The following is a 15,369-nucleotide window of genomic DNA, read 5'->3' on the forward strand; positions in this document are numbered from 1 at the left end:
AGGAGGAGGAGGAAATTGGTTGCTCTCTATCACCCTCCCCAACACATCCTGCTCCACATTTTCTTCTCTCCCCTTCTCCCTCTCTATCTCTCCCCTCCTCCCTCTCTTTCTCCCCCTCCCTATCTCTCCCCTTCTCTCTCTTTCTCCCCCTCCCTATCTCTCCCCTTCTCTCTCTTTCTCCCCCTCTCTATCTCTCCCCTCCTCCCTCTCTTTCTCCCCCTCCCTATCTCTCCCCTTCTCTCTCTTTCTCCCCCTCTCTATCTCTCCCCTCCTCCCTCTCTTTCTCCCCCTCTCTATCTCTCCCCTCCTCTCTCTCTTTCTCCCCCTCTCTATCTCTCTCATCTTCCCCTCCTCCCTCTCTTTCTCCCCCTCCTCCCCTCCTCCCTTCCTCTTCTTTCCCGTACACCTGCATTGCCACTTGCCCTCCCCCCCTCCCCCCCCCTCCCTCTCTTCCTCCAAACACAAGCTTCCTCATTCTCCCCCCTCCCCCCCCCCTCCCAGCCTTACCTAACCTCCCCTTTTTCCTTCTTTCCTCCTCCTCCCCTTCCTCTTTTTTCTTGTTTTTCATTATCATCATTGTCGTCATCATCATAATCATTCCTTCCTCCTCCTCCTCCTCCTCCTCCTCCTCCTCCTCCTCCTCCTTCCCAATCATTTAAGCTTCCCATCCGTACTTCCCTTCCCTCCCACAATCGCTCCATCCTTCCTTCGCCCCTCCATGTATCATCATCATCATCAACAACAACAATAACAACAACCATTCCTCCTCCTCTCATTGTCTGACCTCTACCCTCCCTCCCTCCCTCCCACTCTCCCTCCCTTCCCCATCTGTCCCTTCCTCCTCCTCCCTTACATCTCACTTCCCTCTTCCCCCCATCCATCCTAAATAATATAACCCATCGTTTCTTCCCTATCGTCACTCTCATTGTTTTTTTTTTTTCTACCCTTCCTCATTCACTCTTTATCTCTCTCCCTTTTCTTTCCTTCAGTCCTCCCTAAGTCCCTTCTCAACACACTGACCCATCTTTCCATACTCTTTTTTTCCCTCTTTCCCTCTTCCTCCTTCCCTTTCTATGTGTCCCACCTTCAGCTACTTTTCCAATCTCCTTCCTATCCTTCCTTATTCATTTTTATCCCTCTTCCCTTTTCCCCTTCATCATTCTTCTCTCCTCCCCTCACCCAAACACCACCAACAACCTCCTCCTCCTCCTCCTCTTCCTCCACTATTCTCGTCCCTCCAAGCTCTCTCCCTCTCTTTCCATTCTCCAGTAACCTCTCATTTTCCTCCTCCTCCTGCATACTGCCACCCCTCCCTTGCCTCCCCCATGCACCCTCGCCCTTGATCCTCTTGCCCCTCATCTCCTCCACTATTCGCTCCCCCTCGTGTTCCTCCTGTTTACCTGTGTTAGTATTTCCCAGGTGTGTCAACTGATCGTGGCCTTCCTCCAATTTCTCTCCCCAGCTTCACCCCCCTTTCTCCTCCTCCTCCTCCTCCTCCTCTCCCTCCTCCTTTTCCTCCCTCGTTAAACCTGCCTGCTGTGCTTGTCCTTGAGGTGTGCTAATTAATCGTGGCCTTCCTTCTTCAGTTTCTTGCTCCACTGCTCCTGTACCTTCCTTCCCTCCCTTCCTTTCTTATGTATGCACCCCCACGCACCATCTCCTCTCGTTCTCACCTGCCCACACCCGCCTTCCTCCCTCCGTCAGTAGTGATGGCCAGGTGTTTGCGTCCAGCCTCGTAGCATAGCTCAGGTGTACCCTCGCCCCGGGCCTTGGTGCAGGTGAATGGGCGGGAGCTGCGTGAGGGAGGCCCGGTGGGGAGTTGCACGGTCGTATTTCAAGACATATCGTCACCCAAGAACACATATTTGACAAGGTTTTCGTAGGAGTTGTGGGCATTTCCAGGGGTAGTTTTATGACCCTGGTGGTAGTGTGAGTCTTCTTCTGTACCGTGAACCTGAAGAAATACTCATTAGAGCCCGACTGACCCCCTCTTTGACCTTTAGAAATAGGTGAAGTGAGAAGCGAGAGTGTCTTATAATACCAACCTATTGTCCTCGTATCAGGGTAGTCAGGATTGAAATACTACAGGAGACTCCACTGAAAGACCCCCCAACAACTCCTTCATCTCTTTTTCATTGTTTTCGTTGAAGTATGTTTCCTATATCTTTCGTAACGTTTATCATTGAAAGAATAACTCTATCTGTGTGCTTATCATTGAATAACAACTCATCCTTTCTCTCTGTCTCTTTCTCTCATTGTGTTCATTGAAAGACTACCAACAACTTCATTAATCTTTCGTTGTGTTCATCATTGAAAGAATACCAACCTTTCCTTTCTCTATCTCTCTCTATCCTTCCGTTCATATTTTCTTCTCGTTCGTCCTCGCCGGTTGTTCTGGAAAGTATTCATCTGTTTTTGCTTCTTTCTAGGAATGAGAATATTTCGGGGGATAATTTTGCTTCGCAATTTTCCAGGAAAATCAATGAAACGACATAATTGCAAACAGTGACGAGATGAGGAGAATTCTGTGTGTGTGTGTGTGTGTGTGTGTGTGTGTGTGTGTGTGTGTGTGTGTGTGTGTTCGTGTCTCTGTGGTGTGTGTGCGTGTGTGTGTGTGTGTGTGTGTGTGTGTGTGTGTGTGTGTGTGTGTGTGTGTGTGTGTGTGTGTGTGTGTGTGTGTGTGTGTGTGTGTGTGTGTGTGTGTGTGTGTGTGTGTGTGTGTTCGTGTCTGTGTGGTGTGTGTGTGTGTGTGTGTGTGTGTGTTCGTGTCTGTGTGGTGTGTGTGTGTGTGTGTGTGTGTGTGTGTGTGTGTGTGTGTTCGTGTCTGTGTGGTGTGTGTGTGTGTGTGTGTGTGTGTGTGTGTGTGTGTGTGTGTTAGTGTCTGTGTGTGTGTGTGTGTGTGTGTGTGTGTGTGTGTGTGTGTGTGTGTGTTCGTGTGTGTGTGTGTGTGTGTGTGTGTGTGTGTGTGTGTGTGTGTGCTTGCGTGTGTGTTGGCGTGTGTTGGCATAAGTGTGTGAGCCGGCATGTCATGGGAAGGATGCATTTGTGATGTGTCTGCGTGCGTGCTAAGTGTTTACGCTCAAGACTCAGCCTCTGTCGCGCACAGCCAAGCAGCGGAGGAAAGCAGGGCAGCGGCGGCTCAGCACTGCCTCCGCCGCCCTAACCAGGCAGGCAGACACTCGCTTCACCCACCCGATCTTGTTCCTTCCTACCTCAGCCACCCTGCTTACTGTGTGTACAAGGGGGTAGGGTGAGTGTGTGACTATACGTGTGGGGTGTGGGTGTCAGTAGGTGGGTGAATGGGTGGGTGGTGGCGAAAGAGATACAGAGAGGAGTTAAAGACCGACCCTTCGCCTCATCGTCCCCTCCTCTTACTAGCAGTCTTCTACTTCTTAAATTCCGCCACAGTGTTGCATCTCTTTCTATCTTCTATCGATATTTTCATACTGACTGCTCTACTGAACTTGCTAACTGCATGCCTCCCACCCCTTCCGCGGCTCCGCTGCACACGATTTTTCTCTCTTGGTCACCTCTATGCTAGTAGTCCAAATCCCTTATGCAAAAGTCAACCAGCATCTTCATACTTCTATCCCTTCCGCTGGTCAACTCTAGAGCAGCCTTCTTTCGTCTGTATTTCTTCCTTCTTACGACTTGAACTCTTTCAGAAGGAGAGTATCAAGACACCTCTCCACCGAAATTGACCTCTCTTCTGGCCTCTCGTTCTGTTTTCTTTTGTTGGAGCAGCGTCTAGCAAGCCTTTCTGTCCCTATTTTTGTTTTTCGCCTTTGAACTTCCTCCCTTGGGATAAAAAAAGACAGACAAACAGACGAATAGACAGACAGAGAGACAGACAGACAAAATCACTAGAAACTCAGACAGACATACTACATGTTTTTGAGTCATAGTATTTGCTGGCTGACAGATGATAACGATAAGCTCGAGAGAGAGAAAAAAAATATGTATCACGTCAGAGTTTTATCGGAATTCACCAGAAGCTCGCCACCGCTACTCGTATCTCATCTTTCTTCCTTCTTCCCCCGGTGCGCAAGGGAGTGAATAAGGAAGGACGTCCCCTTGAGCGCCGGACCCCGAAAAACAGACATGATTGGGAATATTTACGACTTGAATCTAATCTTAATAGCGTCGTGAACCCTTCTGACTCATGTTGTGACCTTAATATTGGTCTGAAGGTCAAAACGTCACGCGGCCTCAAGAATTATCGGCATCACAACAACGGAGATGCGCACCGAGGCCACGCGCAGCTTATCGTATGCCCCAACTTTAGCTTTACTTTATTACATCGAACTGAGTCTTCTTTTTTAGCCCTAAAGCAGAGAGAGAGAGAGAGAGAGAGAGAGAGAGAGAGAGGAGAAAAGGAAATGAAAGAAAAGAAATAAAAAGAGGAGAAAACGAGAGAGAGAGAGAGAGAGAGAGAGAGAGAGAGAGAGTCTTGCGTGATCCTCTCTCCCTCAGGAATCTCCATACGTTACGCTGCCTCTCTCGCGGCTTCACTTTCCTCCACTTCTTTTCCTTCTTCCTGTCTCGCTCCACTCCACAAAATTCTCCAGCCTCTTCCTCCTCTCTCATCTTCCCAACATTAATCTCTGGGTCCTTTTCCATTTTTATTTTCTCTATTTATCCGTCTGTCTGTTTATCTTTAGCAACCACAAACTGCGCTTATCAACAACCCCTTCCTCTCTTTTTTTTTAATACTGATCTCGATATCCTTATTCCATCTCTATTTTCTCTCTATCTACCTTGACCTATCTATCTAACACAAAGCGCAATTACTATTAACCTTTCCTTCTCCTTTTTTTATAATATTGACCTCCGGGTTTTTATTTCATCTTTAGTTTCTCTGTCAGTCGATTAATCTGTCTAACAAAATGCGCCTACCAACCTCATTATCTCCTACTTATATTGGTCTCCGGGTCTCAACCACATAATTTCTTCTCTATTTATCGTATATCTATATATCTATCTATCTACATCTATCTATATCAATATCTCCCACGCAAAACTCGCTCCTTTCATCCCACCTTTCCTTTCATCTTCGCCGCTCCAGGATATTTGCGCGACCCGAAGCCAGGACGTCACTGTGCGCCCACGTAGACAGGTACAAAGACGGTCACAGTTGTCCCCTCTCGAGGCCGCCCCGGCACGTCTGAGCCAGTGACGAACTCGAACTTTAGCCGTGACAATCAGGATATTGGCCCGTGTGTGGGGTGGAGGTGGGAGGTTGTGTGTGTGTGTGTGTATCAGGGTTTATATATGTGCATATGTGGCGCAAGATGTGTTGAAAGTGTGTAGAGTAGATGGTAAATGTGTGTGTGTGTGTGTGTGTGTGTGAATATGCGAACTGGAGATGGAAAAACATATTATACAAACAGACGCAGAGATAAGCAAAGCTATAGACAGACAGACAGACAGACAAGAACGTGACGAGAGAGAGAGAGAGAGAGAGAGAGAGAGAGAGAGAGAGAGAGAGAGAGAGTTACTTTCCGAGAGGGCACTTTATTGAGTTACGTCGTGTAAGTGTGGTGGAGGCGCGCGAGAGGGTCGTGAGGGGGGAGATAAGACGTGTGTGGGGAGGTCTGTTAGAGGGGCGACGAGGACGCGCTAAAGGAAGTGCTGGGACTGGAGGAGGAGGAGGAAATAGTTCTCACATGAGGATCGTGTTAAAGATCGGGAACGAGAAGGTGAGGAGGATGCGGATGAAGAATATGAAAAAGAAGGAATAGAAGAAGGAAACAAAAAAAAATGAAAAGCAGACGGGGGGACTGGTTCGAGGAAAATGTGAACGTCGAAAAAGTTATGAGGAAAAGGAGGAGGAGGAGGAGAAGGAGGAGGAGGATAGTTAGATGGCCTTGTAGCTGATTCATTTCCTAAGCAGTCGAGATCTGGAGAACGACCTTCGACTCCTCCTCCTCCTCCTCCACCTCCTCCTCTTCCTCCACCAAGGGCACACCTCGACTGACTGGCGTCCGGAGGGGAAGGCGGGAGGGGAGGAGGAGTGAAAAATAGGCAGGGAAAATTACTTGAAGACGTGGAGAGAGCAAGATGGAGAAAAAGTAAAGGCAATGGAAAAGAAAAGATAAAGAAGAGTAAACAGGATAGGAAATAGAGGAGAAGGAGGAGGAGCGGAGGGAACAGTGCTAAAGAAGGAGCTGCAATGAAAAGGAAGATGTGAGTGAAGCTAGAGAAGATGGAAGAAAGAAGGAAGGGAGAGGAAAAGGAAGGAGAGTGAAAAAGTGCAGGTGGATAGCGGTGGGAGTATGTCTGTGTGGCAAAGTGAGTCTGTTTGGGTGTGGAACGGGCGCACACTTCACAATGTTGATACCGAAGTGGGTGAAAGGAGGAGGAGGGGGGTGATGTTGCAAGGTTGGAGGTAGGGGGGGAACCAGATGGTGTGTAAAGGTGTGTAGAGTCAGGTGTGTTTGGTGAGGTAGACAGGTGTGTTTGTGGACGGTGAGTGGAAGCAGGTTGGTTAGAAGAATGGGGATTGTGGTGGAAAGTGGAGGGAGGGGGGGATGAAAGGGTAGGAGGGAGGGAGGGTTGAGGGCGCGAAGGTGTTGCAAATGGTTTGTTTACTGACACTCACAAGGTCTTTGGGTTTCGTATCTTATTGTTATCATACATTCTCTCTCTCTCTCTCTCTCTCTCTCTCTCTCTCTCTCTCTCTCTCTCTCTCTCTCTCTCTCTCTCTCTCTCTCTCTCTCTCTCTCTCTCTCTCTCTCTCTCTCTCTCTCTCACTGATTTCAAGACCCAATCTTCCACGAATCTACGCATAATTACTATGTAGATTTGGTCATGTGTGGGTTTTTTCTCCTTCCCCATTCCTCTCTTCCTCCTCCTCCTTCTCACCCCTTATGGTTATCGTTTTGGTGTGGTCACATGTTTCATTCCTCCTTCTCCTCCTCCTCCTCGTGTTGGGAAGGAGTATTAGGTAACCGTTTTGTAGGAAGAGATGAAGTTATATCAGAAGAACCATTCATGCTCGTGTGTGTGTGTGTGTGTGTGTGTGTGTGTGTGTGTGTGTGTGTGTGTGTGTGTGGTACGGACATACTTGTGATGGGATCGTTGGAGATAGCAGTAGTAATAGTAGTAGTAGTAGTAAAATATGTAAAGATTGTAGATGAGAATAGTAAAGGTGGTGATATAATCTTTATATATATATATATATATATATATATATATATATATATATATATATATATATATATATATATATATATATATATATATATATATATATATATATATATATATATATATATATATATATATATATATATATATATATATATATATATATATATATATATATATATATATATATATATATATATATATATATATATATATATATATATATATATATATATATATATCAAGGTCGATATATAAAAGTAGTTGTAGTAGTAGTAGTATAATAGTAGTAGTATATATATAGTAGCAGTAGTAGTGGTTGTAGTAGTTGTAGTAGTGGTTGTAGTAGTAGTAGTAGTAGTAGTGATTGTAGTAGTAGTAGTAGTAGTAGTAGTAGTAGTAGTAGTAGTAGTAGTAGTAGTAGTAGTAGTAGTAGTAGTAGTGGTTGTTGTAGTAGTAGTAGTAGTAGTAGTAGTAGTAGTAGTAGTAGTAGTAGTAGTAGTAGTAGTAGTAGTAGTAGTAGTAGTAGTAGTAGTAGTAGTAATAGTAGTGGTTGTAGTAGTAGTAGTAGTAGTAGTAGTAGTAGTAGTAGTAGTAGTAGTAGTAGTAGTAGTGGGTGGGATGAAGAAACGTGAAGACTAATCAGAAAGAAAGACCGGAAAAGTGACAGTAAACATAAAGGCAGAAAAACGCGATTTTACACACACACACACACACACACACACACACACACACACACACGTACCACGCAGCAGTTTCTTGCCGCAGTATGATGTGACGTGCTATCTCTCCTCCACCCCCCTACCCCCACCCCCCGTCTCTCTCTCTCTCTCTCTCTCTCTCTCTCTCTCTCTCTCTCTCTCTCTCTCTCTCTCTCTCTCTCTCTCTCTCTCATCACCAGTTTTTTTTTATCTATCTTTGAACTTTTGAACACGTTATCAGCCTCTTCTTGCACCCTGATGGACCGTATCCCTGATCTGAGTGTTCGAGTGTCATCATTCTTCTATCTCTCTTATCTTTTCCTCCACCCCCGCCTGTATCTTCTTCCTCCTCTCCCCTCTTAGTATCTACCTCGCTCTTTACCCTGAACTCCAGCCGCCAGTTCGCCTCTCACCGTCACGTCGCTGCCAGTCGGTCGTCTGACAACCTCGTAGCTCAACGTAATAGACTGTTTCATTCTCTTATGCCAACACTGCCGGAGGGAGGTAATAATGCATGGTGTGTGTGTGTGTGTGTGTGTGTGTGTGTGTGTGTGTGTGTGTGTGTGTCGATGAAGACGTTATTGCGTGACGTCTTATTTGTTGAACGCTGAAGGCCGTAACACTATAACGATGGCCTCGAGGAAACAAGAGGGCGTGCACTTAATACCGAGTCGTGAGAAAGTGTGAAGTGTTTTCCATGTGTAGCACTCATTACCAGGCCCGCTCCCCCTCCCCCCCCTCCCCCTCCCTTGTGTCTTGCCATACGTTGCTGGTTTCTGATGGCTTCGCTCCTGTCTATAGATCACTGTATAGGTCTGTGTATATGACTGGCTGCAGCATATCTCTCTAGCTCTCTCTCCCTCTCTCCCTCTTCTGCAGCCCTTCCGACCACCAAGTATGGCGCAGAGTAAATATTAAGGTGAACAGACGATTTTTTTTTTTTTTTTTTTTGTGTGTGTGTGTGTGATACATTTAGTTAGTCGTCATTGTATTACTCACCCCTGTGGTTTATTCATGAGTTTGTGATTTGTTTGTTGACGGTGTGGATTGTGTCACAACGCTATGAATCAGAGTACGTAGAGCGGAAGTGTCTGCCGGCAACCCGAGGCATCGTCATTCTAAGTTATTATTCACTGCTCTTAACTTTTTCGTAATGGATTTTTTTGTGAATGCCATCAGTCTCGTGGCCAGCCGGGGGAGCGACAGCCCGCCAGCCCGCCGCGCGACGAAAAATTAATTGCTCGCTGCGTCTCGACTCTAAACAAAGGCAAGCAGGAGGAATCTTTGGAGTGGTTACGAACGTTTCGGCGCCCTCGCTTTTACTGATAATGTGAGAATGTTCATCATGGCTCAGCACCGAATGAAACAAAGGCAAGCGTGACTGATCTTTCGAGTCCCTAATTCAGAACGTTTCGATGTCTTCACTCTTTATGATAAAGTGAGAACGGTCATCATAGCTCAGACACAATGGAAGTGAAATATGGTGAATCATTGGAATAGTTAAGAACGTTTAGACGTCTTCACTATTTCTGATAAAGTGAGAACGGTCATCATAGCTCAGACACAAAGGAAAAAGCGTGATGTATCATTGGAACAGTTAAAAGCGTTTCGATGCCTTCCCTGTGACTGATAAAGTGAGAACGTTCAACATCGTTAAAAATTCATAGTAAACAAGAGGATCCACGGCCGGAGAAAGAGGTGCGTTCTGGCCCACTTTTTCCTCCTTCTGAACACGACCTTTGATATTTGCTTTTCAAGGATCCCCGTCAGCACAAGAGGAGGATCTGACGCGACATTTAAAAGAGACTTTCCCATGAACCTGCCGGAGGAAGGACGCGCTGACATACCCTGAAGTGTTCCCAAGAATATCGATCTTATCACTTGAGAACGAGAACTTCCTCAATACGTGCTGCCATGAATTTTTACACGTATACATGGGTGCTTCCGAGAGAGAGAGAGAGAGAGAGAGAGAGAGAGAGGGGAGGGGGGGGCGCCTTATCAACGACACCAAGTCACCGAATGGACAAATGTCAAGGAAAATCCAACGCTCGGTGACCTTACTCAACCACACGGGGAGACGCTACCTCTCCCACCACCACCACCACCACCACAGGAAGCACCAACCGAAGTGCATGATAAGCCGCCGAAATCCCGCGTGGATAATCCCAAACGCTAAAAGGGAGAGAGGATGTTGCGGGGGAGGAGAGAGTTTGCATTCTTCTCTCGCCGCAGTGGGTTGTTGCTGCTACTTGAGGCAACACCAGTCACTTGTTCCCGCCGCTGCTGTTCCTCGAGGCAGCTGCGCAGTGCGTCGGTCGGTTCATCCAGCGGCCTCGAGTGTTGTTCTGGCTCCGCGCTGTGTTACGTAAGGCCCGACTGTGAGGGAGGGAGGGAGAGGGTGGTGTTTTTTTGTGATGTTGCGAGGGTACTGAAGATGCCTTCCTTATTCGTGTGTACAGACCCGGAAAGGTCACCAGACAGTAGTGAGGGTCGTAGTAGTTGTAGTAGTTGCAGCTGTAATGTTACTGGTAGTTGTGGAGTGACAGACACACACATACAGCAGTCATTTATACATACTTATTTGGTACACACACACACACACACACACACACACACACACACACACACACACACACACAGAAATATTAAAACTGAAAGTAATTAAATGCTTTTAATAAGAGAAAAAACATGAAATTTGATCAGAAATCGTACAGGAGGAGGAGGAGGAGGAAGACGAAGAAGAGGGGGTGAAAGAGGAGGAGGAGGAGGAGGAAGACGACGAAGAAGAGGGGGTGAAAGAGGAGGAGGAGTAGGAGGAAGACGACGAAGAAGAGGGGGTGAAAGAGGAGGAGTAGGAGGAGGAGGCCCCGCGGAGAGCACTTACTCTGTTTATTACTTCATCCCTCCCCTTCCGTCTCTCCCTCTCCGCCCTCAGCCTCCCTCACCTGCATTGCGTATCATTTCCCTCTCCTCCACACCTCTCACTCGCCTCCTCAGCATCATCGTTCCCAGCGTCCTTCCCTCACCATCATAGCCTTAGGTTGCACTGCCTCTCCGCCTCCCGCTACGTCTTTTCACTTCAAGAGGATACTATAGATTTTTTTTATTGTAGTTTCCAATGAGAAAGTCGATACATGAAAACTCTGTTGAAGTGTCGATAGGTTCTGCTTTAGTTGTTTTTGTCTACAGCGAAACCTTCCCTGGCTCCCTGTATTTCCCGTTTATTCGATTTTAAGTCAGTTTTGTCTTTATTATTACCTACATGACCACTATATTGTTTCTGGTTCCTTGTGTTCTCCGTTTACTCGATTGTAAGTCTTTCTTGTTCATTTATCGTCTACATAACACAGCTAAACCGCCTCTGACTCCTGATATTTCCCGTTTATCCGATTATAATAATTTTCGTCATTTTATTTTCACCTGCATACAGCAAAATCGTTATTGTTCCTTGTGTTCTCCGTATATTCGGTTGTCAGTCATTCCAATCCTTTTATTTTCACGTACATAAGAGTTAAACCATCCTTTGCTGCTCATCTTCCTCGTCTATTCGGTTGTCAGTCATTCCTATCCTTTTATTTTCACGTACATAAGAGTTAAACCATCCCTTGATACTCATCTTCCTCGTCTATTCGATTGTCAGTCATTCCTATCCTTTCATTTTTGCATACATTAGAGTTAAACCATCCCTTGCCACTCATGTTCCTTGTCTATTCGATTGTAAGCCACCTCTGTCTTTTCACCCACTAAACAATATCACCGTCTCTGGCATCTATTATCCTCTGCAGATGATCTCTTTCTCTTTCCCAGCAGACCACAGCCAAACTATCCTCAGCTTCCCGTATCCCCCGCAACGCAGCAGATTGTACTAAGTTTCCTTTATCTTGTCCCCCGCAGGTCTGTTCCGAGGCAGCGTCACGCCCATGGAGGGACCCGAAGTGGTGGCCGCGCTCGAACGCCCCCGCTCCCTCACCTCCGCCGCAGGCCTCAGACCCGGCCTGGACAGAGGTGCGTTTGGGCCCCTCGCTCGCCCTCTTGAAAGCCAACACAAACACCCAAAGAAACAATAACAGCAACAACAACAACAACAACAACAACAACAACAACAACACACACACACACACACACACACACACACACACACACAGCAAGGCTTCACGGCCAAACAGGCGGCGGTTCGAGCCCGCTCAGGCCGGATTCTTTCCGTTGACTAGGAGTGGTTACTGTCCCCCCTTGAATAAGGGGGATGGGGTGTGTGGTGTGTGGGGTCCAGGCAGTACCCAGAGATCGACAATAATGAGCACTTGCTCACGTTGTGAGGGTACCTACTGACGAAAGCGAGTCCAACTGGTGATCAGGCCGTGGTGAATTACACACACACACACACACACACACACACACACACACAGTTCTCATAAATATTGATAATTTTACAGTCTGAATTACATGGTTTTCGCTAAACTTACAATTGTATTTTTTTTCTTTGTGTGTGTGTGTGTGTGTGTATGTGTGTGTGTGTGTGTGCCACAGGATGCCGCAACAGCCTCCCGTCGGGGACTGGGAGGGAGCAAGGCGGAAGCGGCGGCAGCAGCGGCTCGGGGGGCGTTGGCCTCCTGTCGCCGCTGGAGGAGGCTGAGGAATGGGCGCGGATCAACGACATCATGGCCAGCTTCGGCGGCGGCCTGGCGCGGGAGAGTGTCTTCATGGCGGAGCTAGAGCACGAGTTCCAGACCAGATTAGGTGAGTGGGTTGGGTGTTTCCCTCCACTAGATCATAGAATCCCTCCCCTCCCCCCCTTCAGTTCTATACCCACTCTCCCCTTCATATAACGTCCTCCCCTTCCCCCTCCAACACTTAAACCCCTCCCCCTTCAGGATCAGGCGGCTTTGTCCTTCAGCACTATACTGATCTTCGCCTTCCCGTCAAAGCGTTCATGAGGTAACAAATCGATCTTCCGTCCCAACAGGCCTGTCACTCTCACCGTCGCAGCAGGGCCTCGGCCTGCTCTCCGGCGGCGAGGGCAGCGGCGTGAGCTTGGGCGTGCTGGAGAGTGGCGACAAGACGGTGGGCGGGTGGCTGCGGGCGCTGGGGCTGCCGCAGTACGAGGACGTGTTCGCGGCGCAGGGCTACGACGACACGGACTTCATGGTGAGCTTGGCGCCGTGCTGTCACCTCTGCCCTCGCTTGCCTGTCTGTGGTCGCTCGAAACTCTTCCCTCCGTGTCCTGTCTGCGTAATATTCAACATCCATGCTCCACTTTCCCTTCTGTGATTACTCCACTCCTTTCCTTCCTCGTCTTTTGTTCCCCACCTTGTCTGTAAATACTTTAATCTTCCCGCCTTGTCCACTGTCTGCCACCATCCCTGCTCTGTATCCTCCTCTGTGGTTCTTCACTTCCTTCTCTCTTCGTCCTTATTTGTTCCCCATTCGCCATCCTGCTTCACTTCCTCCTCCGGTATTCTCCACTTCCTTCTTTCTTCGTATTTATCAGTTCCCCATTCGCCATCCTGCCCCATTTCCTCCTCCGGTATTCTCCACTTCCTTCTTTCTTCGTATTTATCAGTTCCCTATTCGTTATCCTGCTCCATTTCCTCCTCCGGTATTCTCCACTTCCTTCTCTCTTAGTCATTATTTGTTCCTCATTCGTCATCCTGTTCAGTTTCCTTCTCTGATCACTCCACTCCCTCCTCTCCCTGCCCTTTGCGTCCCATTCACCATCCTTGCTCCATTTCCTTCTCCCCTTCCCTTCCAACCTTCCCTTACTTATCTCCCCTGCTTGCACGTGTCGCTCCATTCCTTTTCACGTCACAGAAATAGTTACTTTTTTACACGATATATAAATGAAAACACGATTATTATTCAGAAAAAAATCATATTATTTTTCCGTTTACCCTCTGCCGCGTGCCTCGCCTCCCGGGCCAGCGGAGACCATTGCAGTTTAAATTCTAATCCCCGAACATAAAGTTTCCCTGTATTGTTAAAAACAAAGTCCCCCAGATTCAAGGGATGAACCTTAATTGGTTTGAAAGTTGTGTTCAAAGGAAAGTCATTAGCGACCATTCTGAATGTTACAGGACGAAACGAGTTAGTAAAATATTTTGATATATAACGCGTGGGCCCCCCCCGCCCCCCCATGCATCGTCGAGGTTGACAAAAAAAATGTTCATTACAATTAATTTAAAAGACAAAAGTGTGTTCAAAAGAAATAATACAAATACTTCTTCTTATCTGAAATACATATACAATATCGTTTTTATCAACATCTTTGACAATAAGAATTGTTTTACAGTTGTAGGCTTTGTTCTCAGTGATTTTTTTTTTTATATGAATCTTTGGATTTTGTTCTTTTCAATGTCTGCAGCAAAAGAGGCGCCCATTGCGTATGTCCGTGCGTACAATCCTTCGCTCATGCCCGCCAGACATTATCCTCCTTTGTACCATCCTTCAGCCAATGGTTTAGTCCGTCGCTACAGCAGGACAGGTGTTCATTCACTCAATTTTTTTTTTTTTTTTATCCATATTCATATTCATATTCCCCTCCTTTATGCACTATTTTTTTTTTACCATCTTTATATATACTGATATTCTAGATTTTTAGTAATGTACAAAACCTATATTACTGAGAGACTCGAATAAAATCTACTCATAAAACGATTTTATATATGTCTGTATGTATTTTGTGTCTGGGCAGAACGGCGGCATCTTGGAGTCGAGTGACCTGCGTGAGCTCGGCATCACCCAGGCCAGTCACGTGCAGGCCCTGGGGGAGGCCGTGTCCCAGCTGCCCACCCCCTTCTCGGGCCCCCAGGCCTCCTACACCGTCCCCGACACGGTGGAGGCCTGGCTGGATTCCATCCGCCTGCCGCAGTACGCACAAAACTTCCACAAGAATGGCTTCGGAGATATGGAGCGCGTGAAGAAGGTGTGGGAGATCGAGCTGACCACCGTGCTGGAGATAACGCGGCCGGGCCACCGGAAGAGGATCCTCGCCTCGTTGGGGGAGCGGCCGCTGGAGCCCGAGCTGCCGCCCGCCCTCAACCCTCACGACCTCAGCCTGGAGCTCACCAAGCTGGTCAGTCAACACCACACACCATCTCTAGTAGTGTTGAATGTACAGTACTTAGTATACTTCGAGAGAGAGAGAGAGAGAGAGAGAGAGAGAGAGAGAATCTTCTTATTTATCATCATCTTTTTCTTCTTTTACATTGGACAGAAGTTAATTTTTACAGTGTTCAGAAAGTGTATTTTGAACGACTGGTGTTGGCTCCTCTTTGACTCCTCAGTCAAGCCTGAATGCTGGTGCTTGTCTGTTGCAGAACTCTGACATCTCACAGCTCAAGGAGCAGCTGTTCAATGACTTGCCCACCTCCACGTGCCGGGAGAGGCGGCCGCCGGAGACTGCCAGCAACACTATCAGGCGCTCTGGCACCAAGAAGCGCAGTGCCCCTCAGCCCCCAGCTAAGTGAGTTTTTAGTATTCATACAGTCTATTGAAAACTGTAAATTCTGCCCATCATTGACTC

The 15,369-nt window shown here is 47.3% G+C and overlaps 1 protein-coding gene across 1 annotated transcript in view; it reads left to right on the plus strand.

Moving 5' to 3' along the window:
* Window positions 1-15,369, plus strand: part of LOC127001768 (uncharacterized) — a gene marked incomplete at its 5' end in the record, with an annotated part of 62,072 nt that overhangs the window by 40,218 nt on the left and 6,485 nt on the right. Inside the window, 5 exon segments of the mRNA XM_050866918.1 lie at window positions 11,745-11,855; window positions 12,378-12,587; window positions 12,814-12,995; window positions 14,539-14,919; window positions 15,164-15,309. Coding sequence (XP_050722875.1) covers window positions 11,745-11,855; window positions 12,378-12,587; window positions 12,814-12,995; window positions 14,539-14,919; window positions 15,164-15,309 — 1,030 coding nt within the window.

This window comes from Eriocheir sinensis, chromosome 21 (assembly GCF_024679095.1).
Source record: "Eriocheir sinensis breed Jianghai 21 chromosome 21, ASM2467909v1, whole genome shotgun sequence".
Classification (NCBI taxonomy): Eukaryota; Metazoa; Arthropoda; class Malacostraca; order Decapoda; family Varunidae; genus Eriocheir; species Eriocheir sinensis.